Below are 15,434 nucleotides of genomic sequence, written 5' to 3'. Positions count from 1 at the left end.
TGTCTATTGCCAATGTGTGAAGAAATATGTCACAGTCCATTTTGCCATAAGGGGGGTTTGGTTTTCACCCTCTATTTATTGGTGATTATTTTGACTTGTTATAGCTTTTGTGTATGATACGACATATTTGTGAGATTTGTAAAGGTCTGAAGTGCGGGAAGGATCCTGATCCCTTTTGTCCGGATTGAGGTGTTCATTGTGCGCAGACCTGTCTATTCAAGATTTCAAGACTTACTTGGTTGTTATTAAGAAGAGGGCGTTACTGTTGCCTACCCCAGGATTGACACCAGACGCATTGACTACAGCGCCGCCGATTTGATAATGTGCCTTGTGACAGGAGGAGACCAGATCACACAGGAGGTAGAAGGTCTCGGTTTAGGAGCCCTCGCAGCCGTTCGTCGAGTACCTGTCGTCACCGACACTTTCTGTCAAGATCATTTGAATCACTATCCTCAGCCTTTTGAGGCAAATCAGGATTACAGGACAGAGGCAGAAGGCGCTATATCCCTAGAAGAGAGTCAGTCCGATCAGTATTTACTAGGGGGCGAGGCCAGAGATTCACATCTACGGATCGCCGAAGACCAACAGATGGACACACCCGCAGGGACGCACCCGCCACTCCTGGTAGAGGGAGAGGAAAGCGTCCCTACTCTACACGTGAAGGCGCCACCTGTCACAATTGGGACCTCCCGCCCCAAGCCATGCCAGTGTTCTCGATGCCAGTAGGCGGGAGACTGGGGATCCTCTGGAAGAATTGGCCCATCCTCGGAGATCCCTATGTGACCGGAATCTTGAAAAGAGGCTACAAACTTCCGCTGATTCATCCTCCGCCATTAACATCGCATCCAGAGGTGCGTATGTACTCTGAGTGACAGAGTCTACTGTTGAGAGACAATATCGCAGTGTTGCTGAAAAAATGTGCTATTGAGGAAGTACTGGATCCACACCTGTCACCAGGATTTTATTCGCCGGTCTTCCTCATCCCCAAGAAAGACTCCAACAACCTCCAAATGATACACAATATGGCGACTTTATATCTGGTAGAGCCACCACACTTCAAGACGGTGTCCCTGGAACAGCTTCATTTCAAACTGACTCCGGGGACATGGATGTGCATGAACCTACGGCAGATAGAATCTGACCCCTACATAGATGATTGTCTACTCAATCAGGGCGAGCCCTCAGTTGCTATGCAGACAACTTGACTTTGCCATACGTCTACTGGAGCAACTAGGGTGGCTGCTAAGCAGAGAGAAGTCGCAGTTACAGCCCACCCAAGAGTTAGTATTCATTGGAGGCCTATTCTAGACGCAGCGTGATGGAGTACAGATTCCCATCGATTGTTGGGAGAAGATCTCCCGCTTTTTAACAAGAGCGTTGTCGGAGCCGTTACACCTAAGGGAGTGGCAGTAGCTCTTAGGCCTCTTGACATCTCCACAAGATCTAACTCTCAGAGGACGTCTGATGCTACGACCATTGAATGGTTCATTCTCCCGTATATACAAGAAGACGACATCAAGACACGCTTGCTACTTCCAGTGCACCTGCACAAGTACTTTGGTGGACGATCCGGTTGAATGTCTGCGAAGGACTTTGTTTGAGCGAGTTCGTGCAGGACCACGAGTTTCCAGAGTTGGAGAGCCCACTTAGGCGATCAGACTTTGGTCCGACATGGAGACAGGCTGGCATGTCAACAACCAGGAGATGGAGGCGGTGATTTGGGCGATAGGTCATTGGGCGTCACTACTGCGACACTCAAATGTACTGATCGTGTCGGACAACGCAACAGTGGTGTGGCTAATCCGGAGACAAGGAACAACCAGATCCAAGTCCCTTCTCGATGAGATGTTTCCCCTGGCCAGTATGTTGGACGCAGACCACATTGAGGCAAGAGCTTGACACATTCGGGTCTGCAGGAATGTATTAGCCGATGTGCTCTCTTGACCAGGAAAGCCGTGTCCAACTGAGTGGATGCTCCACCGGAGATGTTCCAACTCCTATGCCAAGTGCACAGACGTCCGTTGATAGATCTCTTCGCCACAAGGTTCAACACTCAACTCCCGGTTTACATGTCACTAGTGCCAGACCCAGAAGCTTGGGCGACCGACGCTCTGTCATTGTCATGAGAGGGACTGGACACGTACGCGTTCCCACCACCAGTGTTGATACCAGTGGTTGTGGTGAAACTCATACTAACAACGAGGATTCGAATGCTTTTGGTCGCACCCTGGTGGTCAGCAAGGACATGGTTTCCAGATCTATGCCGTCTCGCAAGTAGAAGTCTGTTCCGGCTTCCAGAGTGGGACCAGTTGTTGCGCCATCCCCACAGTCTGATGTTACACCCAGACCCAGCGCAGTTTCGTCTGTGCGCTTGGTCCATCTGCATCAAACTTCAAAGGCCAAGGGCTGTTCGTCGCAGGGCGCATAGAGCATCTACTCGATCACTCTATGATGGTAAGTGGACTACCTTTGAGTAGTTCTGCACCCAGAAGTCCCAGGACCCTCTTGCAGTATCGCCCCAGTTCTTGGCTGAATTCTTACGATACATGTGTTGTTCGAAGAAACTCAGAGGGAGCACGATTGGCACCTATCTGTGGGCTTTGAAGACGGTGTTGGCCATGAAAGGTGACAAGAAGGTCTCCAAGATTCCAGAATTAATTGCAATGCTGAAGGCGTTCAAACTGGAGGACCAGAGGGTAAAGTTCTGACCACCAGCCTGGGATTTGAATATTGTACTTTGGCATTTGAGAGGTCGTCCGTATGAACCGTTGGAGACGACATCTTTTGACCTGCTAACCAGGAAAACTGTGTTTTTGCTGGCTATAGCTACGGCAGCTAGAGTTAGTGAGAGACAAGTTGTTTACTATCCCACCTCTTTCGTCCATAGTCAGGCCACAGGACAGAGAACAGCTGCTGTGCCCAGTTCTGGCTTTGAAGTTGTACATCAAGAAGTCAGCACCATGACGAGGAACTAGGAAGAGGTTGTTCCTACCTATTTCAACATCAACGACAGGTGAAGTCAACAGAAACACCATAGTATTATGGCTGAGGCCGACCATCTTAGCAGCGTATGATGCTTAGAGTCTTCCTCACCCAACGGCTAATAACCCACATGAGATCCGGGCATTAGCATCAGCTATGGCCTTGCACAAGAATTGCTCTGTTCCGGATATTATGGCGGGGTGTTTCTGGAAATGGTCGACGGTCTTCGCTAGTCACTACTTACGTGACTTGGCAGTAGCGGACATGGGGGGATTGCAGTCTATTAGATCTCTAGTAGTTGCTCATCAACTTTCTCGTCCGGTCATCTATAGTGGTTTTGTACTTACATGATATAAGATACCGTACCCCTCCGGTGGTTAGTATGTGGCCTACTACTCTGCTTTTGTTTCAGTTCCCAGTTTTGACTTGAGGTTGCGGCAGATCTTCACTCTAGAGTATCAGTAGTGGTCCGTCTGCCCAGCGGCATATGTGGGATTTAATTGCATGCTGGCGTTCCTCAGGAATCCGTCACTACCGTCCAGGCTGTTGTATCCATATGCTATAGACCTATGGTAAGGTTAGCAAACATTTTATTAAAATCTAAATATTTTAGATATTTATATACTTACCTTACCATAGGGCAGTAACTCCCTCCCAACGCTGGATGCTCCTCCCCACTTCGGACCGGGAAGTAAAAGTGAAGTTTTTCGTGGAGTCTGCATGCATACGCAGTGGGGAGATCCAGATACTTCCGTATCCTGACAGTCGTGATTGCGAGGTAGCCATTCAGGACTGAATGCATTTCAACTCTGTCTAGATCTCCTATTAAGTGAAGCTTGAGGTGATATGCTATAGACCTATGGTAAGGTAAGTATTTAAATATCTAAAATATTTAGATTTTGATAATTTTCTCTGTTTCCATGAAAATGTTTCCGACTTTGTCTCAAAATGAGAGGGATGGGCTTCATTTCAGGAGCAGAACTCAAAAACTCAATGTTTTTCTGCAAAACTTGTTACATACATCACTCATAACCTAAAGTGGTGACTTTTAGTACTTACAGGTTTTTGTTATATAATATTTTATCTTTTTCAGTGGAAACGTTTCGGACTATTTCTCAAAATGGAGGGATGGGGTTCGTTTCCGAGCGCAGAACTCAAAATTCTTTATTTTTCTGCAAAACATGGTAGATATACCAATTTCATATCTTTCAACAGATCTTGGCTGATATATGAGACAGATCTTGAAGTGGTGCCTTTATTGTTTACAGATATATGGCATTTATATTTTTCATGACTTCGATGAAACAATTCAAACTTAATCTAAGAAAAGGTCAAGTAACTGTCAGATGATTTGTTCTTTCAAATATGTGGGGGGATACCTGAACCGTTTGATTTTGCCTCTTGGCCCATTCTTTCCCCTTAACAGCTCAGTACTGTATGCTTCACTGAACGCATCTCTCAGCTCTGCTGAAGGAGCTGGTGAAAGGGGGAAAGAGCACTGGTGATTCTTTATTGGCAACTTTGGGCAGCATCTGATGGAGGACCACTTTCATCTGACTAAGGACTACATCAGGGCTGTGCCAGTCAATTGATGAGTGAGGTTATGGGCCTATGGCACCCAGTTTTGAAGATTACAGACACATATCAAGCTTCTTGTTAATCCCTCAGGTACACAGGCACTGGCACACTGTATTCTGCCACAAACCCCAGTCGAAGTGCAGTGCACACTGGTGTGGAGCGTAAATGCTCCATGCCAAGATCCAGGCAGTGGTCAATTCAAAAATGCTCTATGCCAAGATTCACTCAGTGGTCAAGGCAATCATGGAGGTGGTTTACAATGATCAGGAAAATGTTGGGTTTAGGGGGTTTGACTTCATTTATTTGCTTATTGTGTCTCAACATTCCGTTCTTAATGGCATTCTCGTCTGAGAGCTGAACATATGACAGCCTCAAGATGGAGACACCGCTGAGGTGTCTCTCGGACTTGCGCTCCCTAGAGTTGCTGTGGTTGTCAATTCAAACAGATACATCTGTCATGAGTTAAGGCAATATTCTGGGCAACCTGCAGTCTCGTGGCAGTGAAATCACAACCTACATTTCAATGTGCTGCAATTGACAGCAGTCGGGTTAGTGTTTGCACTGGGATTCAAATTTCCTTTACTGCCAGATATTCTCACACTGAATGGGTGGTTTGGCCTCTGTCAGGTTAACCTGGAGACTTGCAGAATTCATGCAGCAGTTGCAGACATAATAGCTTTTAGGTGAGTAGGTGGTATGAACAGGGTTCAGCCTCCTCAATGGTGACTCATCCCACCTTGAAATTGCCATTTATTTTCAATTGGCCGTCTGGCCGTTTGTTCAAACGTGTTGTCTCTCTCACTTCACCTGTTGATGTAGAGGACAGTTTTACTTCTGGCAGTGAGCTCAGATAGAAGGGTCAAGCACATATATGCAATACCCTCTGACCAGACTCTGAGAGTATTTTATACTGATCATGTCCACATTTGCTTCCCACTCTCAGATTGATATTGCTTTCCATGTGACTGCTCATATCAAACTTCACCACTTACCCATTCCTCCACACCCAGGACTGATCTTCCGATTGCTCACCCATTGGATTGACAATAACAAATGAGCGAAAGGGATCCATACAGGTACCAATGTGTACTGTTTGGTGGTAGGAAGACTGAGGAGTCTGCTAGCAGGCAGACTTTATCTCGTTGATTTGTTTCTGTAATTGTTCGGTTACAATGCTGAGGTTTATCTTTTCCTGAGGGGTTGAAGGGAGACTTTGTAGGGCAGATGCCGCTTTATTGATAATGCACAGTGGCACTGTCGGTCTATCACAGATCGGTTCTGTCACTCTTTGTAGCTGACCAAATGCCTTCATTCACCATTACCAACTTGACATGCGTTTGTGATTGGTTCTCTCCTCTGGAGAGTGTCCTGCCACTCAGACCAAGCAAGCAACTGGTCATTGGTATCATTTCTGTGTTCAGTGTCAATATGGTTCACATCCCTACATCATACAAGCCTTGCCACCCTTTTGGGCCAGGTTGGCCTTCAATGTGCATACATCCCTTATGTCATCTTCACCTAAATTCAACAGAGGGTGGGGTTCAGTTTCGAACTCTAAAACTAATGCCATTAACCCATCGTAAGACAGAATTAGGTCACTCTTTGGTATGTCTCTCTTTGAGTCGCATATCACATGACCAGGTCAGTGGGCCAACACATGTTAGGCTATGCGTTTCACTGTTAAGGTAATATTTGTATATTTGTATATTTGTATAACTTTCACCTCTTCCTGGGGCTTCAGTGATGGTGTTTTACACTTACTCTCCTTGCACTGAGAGCATTTGGTAAGGGTGTTTTTCACTCTCACAATGGCATTTGTACTTGTTCAATCTCCTCAGAAAGTTTTTAGTGAGGCTATCAGTTAATACCATGCTACAGGCAAAGGGTAATTAATTTTCTTTGCTGGAACTGTGGACCAGGTTCTATCCATCACAAGACACCATAATCTTTATATCCTAGCCATGCTTATAAGAGAACAGATCATGAATCAAATATGGCCACAATGATTGTCACCTGATACTCTTGCAGAAGAGTAAACTGTACTAAAGATGTATCTGTTCATCAACAGAATCACAAGTTTGGTACAATTTTCCTAACTAGTTATAGCCTCGGTCACCAGAATGAAGTTATCTTCTCCAACACTTTAAGAATGTGCATTTCTATAAGTGCCATGGATACAACTGCTACTATAACTGGACTGTAGCTGAAATTTCCTTGCCTTATCACTGTTTCCAAATTCATGGGTAGAAATGAGTTTTTTCCTCAAGGTTTGGACAATATTAGATTCTGTATCAACAACCAACCATTCCATTTCTCTCAAGTACCCACTACTTGTACCTGGACTGAAGGTTGAAGATTCCACCTGGCAGGAACCAGTCTATTAATGGTCAGTCTAGCCAGTAAAGGGAATCTAGGCCATCAAAGTGAATTCAAGAAATGTATGTCATATTAGATTTTACTCAACAGAATTCAATAAGTTCCTGGAGTTGAGGCTGATAATTGACTCAAGTATCTTCAACAAATCATTCCTTGTACCACCACAAAAGCATCAGATTGAATCAATACTGAAGTAGTATTCCAACAGGCTTATTCAGTTTTAAATGTCCATTACATTTTTGATGAAGGTTCAAGTTTTATGTCATAATAGGGAGAATATCACGTCTTCTGTTTAAGCCCATATGTGCACATGTGGGCTTAAAGACCGGAACATTATTACAGGCTATATCTACAGGATCATGAGGTCATAGACTTTATATAAATTCTACATCAGCAATGTCAGGAGACTGCCAAGGCCCAGAAATGATACCAACAAAAGATTTAGTTGTGACTTTGACCATGCTCATAACATTCACTCAAAATGGATTTTTTCTGTATCAGTGAATTTATAACAATTCATTTGTACAGTGATGCCTGAAAACGTTCATTTTTGCCGAAATTGTCTGAATATGCAGATAACTGCATTTCTGTCATCAAGCCTTTGAGTTGAAATGGTAGCTAGCATGTTTCTGGTTCTGGTTTCACTTCCAAAAAAGCATATTTAATGGGTTTTAATGGTTGACATTTCACGAACACTAATTGTTTTGATTGTATGTCATAGGTTCCAAATTGCACAGGTTGATGCTCATGTAGTTGATCACTGGATTGTCTTGTTCAGACTCGATCATTTACCTGCTAACCCAGTGTAACGCAGGTACAACCTGTCATAGGTTCCAAATTGCGCAGATCGAGGCTCATACTGTTGATCACTGGATTGTCTGGTCCAGACTCGACCATTTACAGACCATAGCCATATAGCTGGAATACTGCTGAGTGTGGCTTGAAACAATATACAAACTACTGGAAAGATTAGAGCCTGACATTTCCACAACCCTAATGCTGCGGAGTGCAGGGTAAAACAATATACGAACTAATAGGTTCCCAATTGTGCAGATCGATGCTCATGCTCTTGATCACTGGATTGTCTGGTCCAGACTCGATCAGATACAGACTGCAACCATATAACTGGAATGCTGCTGAGTGCGGCATAAAATTCAACTCACTCACTGTTACACAGTCGACTATTTCCTTAACGCTAATGTATTTCTAGAAGTGACCATTCAGTGCTAAGCCAGTGTAATGCAGGTGAAGAGAAACTCGTGTTCTAATTAGACTGTGCCAGTCATAGGTTCCAAATTGGGCAAGCCGTTGATCACTGGATTGTCTGGTCCAGACTTGATCATTTACCTGCTAGCCCAGTGTAATGCAGGTATGGCCAGCCATAGGTTCCAAGTTGGGCATGTCAGTACTCATGCTGTTGATCACTGGATTGCCTGGTCCAGACTTGATCATTTACAGTCTGCAGCCATATAGCTGGAATACTGCTGAGTGATGCGTAAAACTCTACTCACTCACTTACTCTTGCAGAATCGACTATTTCCTTAACGCTCATGTATTTCTGTGACCATTCAGTGCTAAGCTAGCGCAATGCAGGTGAAGAGAAACTCGAGTTCTAATTAGACTGTGCCACAGCGGCATTAAAAAATAGAAATCTGCCTGTCGGTGCGGCAAGGGAACATTTTGTTAAATCTTGAGTTGATTCTGGCTGGAAATGTGCAAATTTTGTTTCCATGGTAATTGTGATGTAAGTATTGACTTTCACATAACCATAATTTGAAGCAAAGATGTTCCCCATTCAATTAGCTACAGTTTGGTACCTTAAACAATGAATTCCATTGTGTTTTCGCAGAGTTATGACATTTTAATGAACCCTATGAAAATGTGTCTTTGAAAATTGGACCAACTTTGAAGGGCGATAACTCTAAAACTATTTAAGATAACGAGATGCCTTGAACAGATTAAGCTTTCCAGGGTATGGGCTTTCTATTGGTGTATCAAACTCAATTGTGCTGTATGCTGTTCTGAAGAAGATTTTGAAAGACAGGCACTGTCAAAACACGGAAATCAGCGAAAATTTCATTTTTTGCAAAATAGCAGAAAATTTCATGTGCTAGTTTACGTTTTTTCATGTTAAATCGACGGGGAATTGGTTTGTCTACATTGTGTGAAAATTTGGTTAATTTATCTCTTATAGTTTTTGAGATATTCAGGGTGAAAGATTTTCACATTTTGGGTTATCTGCCCTTACCACAAGGCGGAAGTCGGGATTTATTGTTCATTGTATACCTTTCAGCATACAGGCTATCATCCTTGAAAGTTTCATCGAAATCCATCCAGCGGTTAGGTCATGAGAGCTGCTACAAAATCCATACAAATATCGTATATACCCGCGTATAATGCATGTTTTTGCTACCTAGAATGAGGGGATCAGGAAGGGAGGTTGCATTATACATGGGGTATAAGATGTTACATTTTTTCCCAGCTGTTTCCCCATTTTGGAGTAATACGCTCCACAAAGCTTCGTATAAAAACGCATGACAAAACACTTTTTTATTGGCGCCGGTGATGTGCTTTATCCGTGGTCGCATTATACACAGGGTATATGATTTATCCTCAATTTTGAAGGGGTGTATAGGGGGGTTGCATTATACACGGAGTCGCATTATACGCAGGTATACACTGTAATAATAATAATATCTTTCAACTCTGCAGCCCAGTGACACCAACCACACTGGAGATGGGAGTTGCCCCAGGGGAAGGCACAGAATCTGACCAAGAATATCTTGGTCAAAACATCTCAAAACCACACTACTTGATTGTGCAATGGCAACTGGATGGCCTGATAATCTGCATATCAATGGCAAGTCGCTTAAGCTGCATTGGGATGATGCCATGCCCATGTGTGCTTACCTGACTGAGCAAAATCTCTGAGAACAACTCCGGTGGCTTATGCCCCGTGACCCACAACTGGTGCCCATCAAGAACCTTTGCATGAGCAGGATGCTGAAGTGGCAGCAGATCCCAAACTTCTTACGGACGTCTGCGTGAACCTCTTTCCTCTTCCTGAAACAAACTCTTCGGCCTTAGAGGCAACTGGCCCTGAAATTTTGGACCCTCATTCTTCCTCTCCTTCAGCTGCTGATCTTTCCGAAAACGCGATATATATTTTGTTTCATTCTACTTATGATGAAATATCTGTTATACCTGTGGAAAAACAGAGGCCAATCAAGCAAAGAAATATATCTTTTCCCGAAAATGAATTGATTTATTAAATGACATTATTTCTATGAAACTTTCGGAGGACTGTTCATTGTATGAAGTTAATTTTTGTGTCTATGCTGTTGCTCGAACCTTGGAGAAAGTTCACACAGTTTCCAAAGAAAAATCAGCAAATACTAAGAACAATAAACCAAAGAAAAAACGGTTTCAAGTGAAACTAACAGAAACAAGAAAATAAATTTCCTGGATAGAGCTGTGCCTGAAATTAAGATCATCAGGGAATCCCATGTCTAAGTGACAAAAGACAATTTGGAGAAAATTAAAATTACAGTACAAGACAACAAAAGAAAAGGTACTTTTCCAAATTGTCGATTCCCTGAAGGCAAAAAATAAAAGTTTGGACTGAAAGAAAGAAAAAATGGAAAAAGAAAACCAAATTCATCAAACAAAATAAACTTATTAGAAGCAATGAAAAACAATTCTATAGGTAACTTAAAATGATTGGTGATGGTGAGCATGATAAACGGCCTCCCATGGATGCCAATGAAAGGTTTTGGAAACAGTTGTGGTCTATACCCGGCGACTGTAACCTGAAGGCACCATGGGTCAGTGATTATGATTAAGCAATGCATGAGAAAGTAACTAGGTCATTTGTCTGTTACATCTCACCAGATTGCCTGAAAAGAGTTATTAAAAATTCCACGTCTAATACAGCTCCAGGGCATGATGGCATTTGAAACCGGTATTGGAAACTGTTTCCTTGTGTCCAAACACCATTACTTCACTGTTTTAACCCTCTTGTGGACACAGGTGATGTTCCTCCATGGTTCTGCAAAAGTTGCATGATACTCCTTCCCCAAAAAAGGAGACTTGACTGATCCCAAAAACTTCCGCCCTATCACATGTCTAAATACTCTATACAAATTATTCACAGGGTGTTTGACAAACCCTGTGTCATCTTGCTGCAGAAGGGGGCAAGAAAGTGATGTTGTAGGTGCAAGGATCAATTGAGTTATTGGAGTTATTGAACATCTTGCGGCAGATCAGACATACACCTACCTTGGAATGCAAGTTCGAGGCAAGCTGCAGAATGCCCTGATTCAAGATAAACTTCGGGCCGAGTATAAATCTCGTTTAAAGAAAATCTGGAGCTCCGAGCTAAATGCTGGAAACAAGGTCAAAGCCACCGATACTTTTCCTGTGCCAGTCCTCTCCTGTTCCTTTGGAGAAGTTGATTGGACAAAACAAGACATCCAGAGTCTTGACCGCCTGACCAGAAGGATCATGTCTGATAACAGAGCACACCACCCTCGTTCCTCTTGTTAATCGTTTATATATGCCAATCAATCCTGGAGGACGGGGGTTTATTAATGTGGAAGCTCTTCATGATAGAATTTTATTGTGTACTTTTGCACATATTTATTTATCGGATGATCCTCAGGCGATGCATGTCAAGACTCATGATGAAAGCAAGGAATTCCACAGCTATTTTAAGCGTGCCAAGGTTGTTGGACACAATTTAAAATTTTAGGCTGATTTTGTTGATGACATATCTTAAAAGACATGATGGCATGGCTCGCTGCTTTTACTGTCGTCTTTGCTATGCCTGTGGCTTTGACACCGAGGTCCATCCACGGTCCTGAACATGTCCCGGGCGTCCTGGAAAATTATGCTTTAAACTTCTCGAGAATAGGCCAATATACAGCCTGAGACTAATTCCAGCCAACAAACTTGATGGTTGTGCCTTTTGCTATTTACAGATTTTTGGCATTTATATTTTTTTTGTTTTTCCATGGAACATTTTGCTGTAGGTCTTATTGTGGGGTGGGCTTTGTTTCCGGAGCAGAGCTCCAAAACTGTTCGATATTTTTCTGCAAAAGTTGGTAGATATATCAATCAGAACCTAAAGTGGTGCCTTTTGCTATGTACAGGTTTTTGTGATACATTATTTTCTCGGTTTCCATGGAAACATTTCAGACATAGTCTCAAAATGGAGTGATGGGTTCCGTTTCCGCAGCAGAAGTCAAAAACCATTCAGTATTTTTCTGCAAAACTTGGTAGATACATCAGTGTGAACCTATAGTGGTGCGTTTTGGTATTTACAAGTTTTTGTGATACATTATTTTCTCGGATTCCATGGAAACGTTTCAGAAGGCGTGTTTTGTTTCCGGAGCAGACTCAAAAGCCGTTCCATATTTTTCTGCAAAACTTGGTAGATATATCAATCAGAACCTAAAGTGGTCCCTTTTGCTATGTGCAGATTTTTGTGATTTATGATTTTCTCGGTTTCCATAGTAATGTTGTGTACTGGAATGGAGGGATGGGCTTCATATCCGGAGCACAACTCAAAAACCATTCAATATTTTTCTGCAATACTTGATAGATATATCAATCAGAACCTATAGTGGTGCCTTTTCGGACTTAATCTCAAATTGACAGGTGTGTTTCATTTCCAGAGCATAACTCAAAAACTTCTGAATATCTTTCGACAAAACTTGGCAGATATGTGTGGCAGACCCCAAAGTGGTGCCTTTTGCTATTTACAGGTTTTTGTGATTCATTTTCTGGGCCTCGTTTGCAGAGTACAACTCGAAAACTATTTCATATCTTTCAGCAAGACTTGTCAGATATTTGAGGCTGACCACAAAGTGGTGCCTTACAATGTTTTCACATTTTATTTTTCCTGGTTTCCATGGAAACAATTCTGAGTTAGTCTCAAAATGGAGTGATAGGCTTCGTTTTCAGAGCACAACTTGATATCTTTCAACAGATCTTGGCAGATATATGAGATAGATCTTGAAGTGGTGCCTGTTGCTCTTTACAGATATATGGCATTTTTATTTTTCATGACTTCCATGGAAACGATTCAAACTTTATCAAAGAAAACATCAAGTAACTGTCATATGAGGGGGTGGGGATATGTCATCTTCTTGTTTTTAGAAACTAACATCAGCTTCAAAAAAGTTTGGTTAGTTGGGAATTCTTTCTTTTGTATGCAGTGTATTGTATAAAGTGAACTCTTTTAGTACAGAGTGTTATATTTAGAATACAAAACATCCATGGCTGAGTCCCAGACTCCAAGGTATAACTCAACAAATGTTTAGGCCATGACTTTTTACAGCTAACTGTTTTTATTTCATTACCCACACAACTGCACATTCTACTGATTTTGCTATCCACACAACTTATAACATTTCCGTTTAAATGTGACCTCAAATGAACGGTAATGAACACAACAGAAACGTCTGTGAAAGTCTATGTGGATTTGAACTTTAACCAAAGACATCGTCACAAAATGTGTTCTAATGTTTTACCCAGTCTTCCACTTTTCCCAAGAGATATTGCAATATGTATCATTTGAAAAGTGTATTGCAGATGACAGTAATACAATGATAAAACTGAAGACCTGTTCATTTTGTTTCTGAAAATCTTTAAATTGAGGTAGCTGACAGGTATTGTTGGCCATAATAAATGAAGTATATTAGGTATTTGACATATTCATAATATTAGTATTGTGTATTTAATAATTTCAGGAGAAATATGATGAAACGGAGAAGTCAGAAATTTCCTTTGTGAGAAACAAACTACCTGAAACAGCTTCACATTCAGGACCACCAAGCAGTGATGGGTAAGTTTATAAAATCTAAGATTAAATTAACCAACTAAATTCAAAACATTGGTCATGAGATAATTTAGGTAGACAAGGTGCAGCAAACAAAATTAGCATCATTAGTAGTATTTAAATCTTGAAGAATATCCTCTAGAATTTCAGGGACCTTGTAAATCTGAAGACAGCAGTGACGATCTCCATAGTAGCATACTTTTTACTCCATCTACATCTGCCATGGTGCAATCACCACTGAAGGTTATATTTTGTCTTTCATATGTGTGGATTATGTGACGGTGAACAGACTTGAGAGCACTTTATTTATGGAAGATGTCAGAGCTCCCAGGAATTTTCCAAAATGTAGCTTCAGCATTATAAGAGATTCCTTCCAAACACTTGCCAAGGTCATATCAGTGCAAGTAACAGGGAAAAAATTTTCATAGTCACAGCAGCTGGACTTACCTGTTCATTAACTAGCTGTTAGTGTCCAGGTAAATCTAGACTGCCTGAATAGCCTAAGACTTCCCAACACCAAAACTCGTCAAAACACATCATAATGATACACGTTTATAACAGAATTTGCTGCCAAGAAGAAGTCACCATTTAGTATTTACAGATGAGATGTACAGAGATCACGAGGATAACTGAAGTGTTGACATCTGTTCATCTGCAGATACTATCTCACTGGCTTCCTGTACATACTATATAATTTGTGCTTATTACCATACAATGTCGTTCACCTGATGAAGGGGCAAGAAATAGCCCAGAAACGTTGTGTTGTAAACATTAAAGAAGTTGTAAATCCATACCATTTGTTGTCATGTCACCCACCAGCTTCTAAATGCCAATCAAGCATTTGGCATCAAGTACTGCTTCCTGGAACAATGTTGTCCTGGAGCATATTGTATCCAGTAGTCAATGGGGCTTTGCAAAGCCCATTCACTTTGTTATCTGCTGGCATGTAATGCGGGGGAATACAGTCGACGCCCCGTCCGTCTGTCCATCCCACCATCCGTTTCTGGAGCCTAACTCAAAAACCATTCAATATTTTTCAACAGAAATCGATATGTTCAACAAACAGAACCTAAAGTGGTGCCTTTTGGTATTTACAGATTTTTGGCAATTTTATTTTTCTCGTTTTCCATGAAATTGATTCAGACAAGCTCAAAAGGGAGGGATGAGCTTTGGTGCCGGGGCATAACTCAAAAAAACATACAATATTTTTCATCAAAACTTGGTAAACATGTCAAACAGAATCAAAAGTGGTGCCTTTTGCTGTTTACAGATTTGTTATTTATTTTCTTGGTTTTGATGGAATTAATTTGGACAGTCTAAAAAGGGAGGGATGGCGATAACTGAAAAACTGTTCAATATTTTTCTTCAGTTTGCAGTTTTTGGGAATTTTCATTTTTCATTGTTTCCATTGAAGTAATTCCGAATTAGCCACAAAAGGGAAGGTTGGGCTTTGTTTCTGGAGCATAACTCAAAAACTGTTCAATAGTTTTGTTCAAAACTTGGTAAGTATATCAAACAGAATCAAAAGTAGTGCCTTTTTACCAGATTTTTTTCTTAAAATTATTTTCTCAGTTTCCATGGAATTGATTCAGACAGTCTCAAAAGGGAGTGGTAGGTTTAGTTTCATGAGGATAACTGAAAAACTGTTCATTTTTTT

General features: G+C 41.7%; 1 protein-coding gene across 1 annotated transcript in view; it reads left to right on the top strand.

Annotated features, from left to right (window-relative positions):
• The window catches only part of LOC137296913 (ankyrin repeat domain-containing protein 26-like), a 523,769-nt gene that overhangs the window by 107,523 nt on the left and 400,812 nt on the right, over positions 1-15,434 (top strand). The window contains exon 15 of the mRNA XM_067828810.1: positions 13,689-13,783. Within this exon, the coding sequence (XP_067684911.1) occupies positions 13,689-13,783 (95 nt within the window). The remainder of the gene's footprint in view (positions 1-13,688; positions 13,784-15,434) is intronic.

The sequence above is a fragment of the Haliotis asinina genome, chromosome 9 (genome assembly GCF_037392515.1).
Source record: "Haliotis asinina isolate JCU_RB_2024 chromosome 9, JCU_Hal_asi_v2, whole genome shotgun sequence".
Classification (NCBI taxonomy): domain Eukaryota; kingdom Metazoa; phylum Mollusca; class Gastropoda; order Lepetellida; family Haliotidae; genus Haliotis; species Haliotis asinina.
This window is presented reverse-complemented; position numbering and strand designations above follow the sequence as displayed.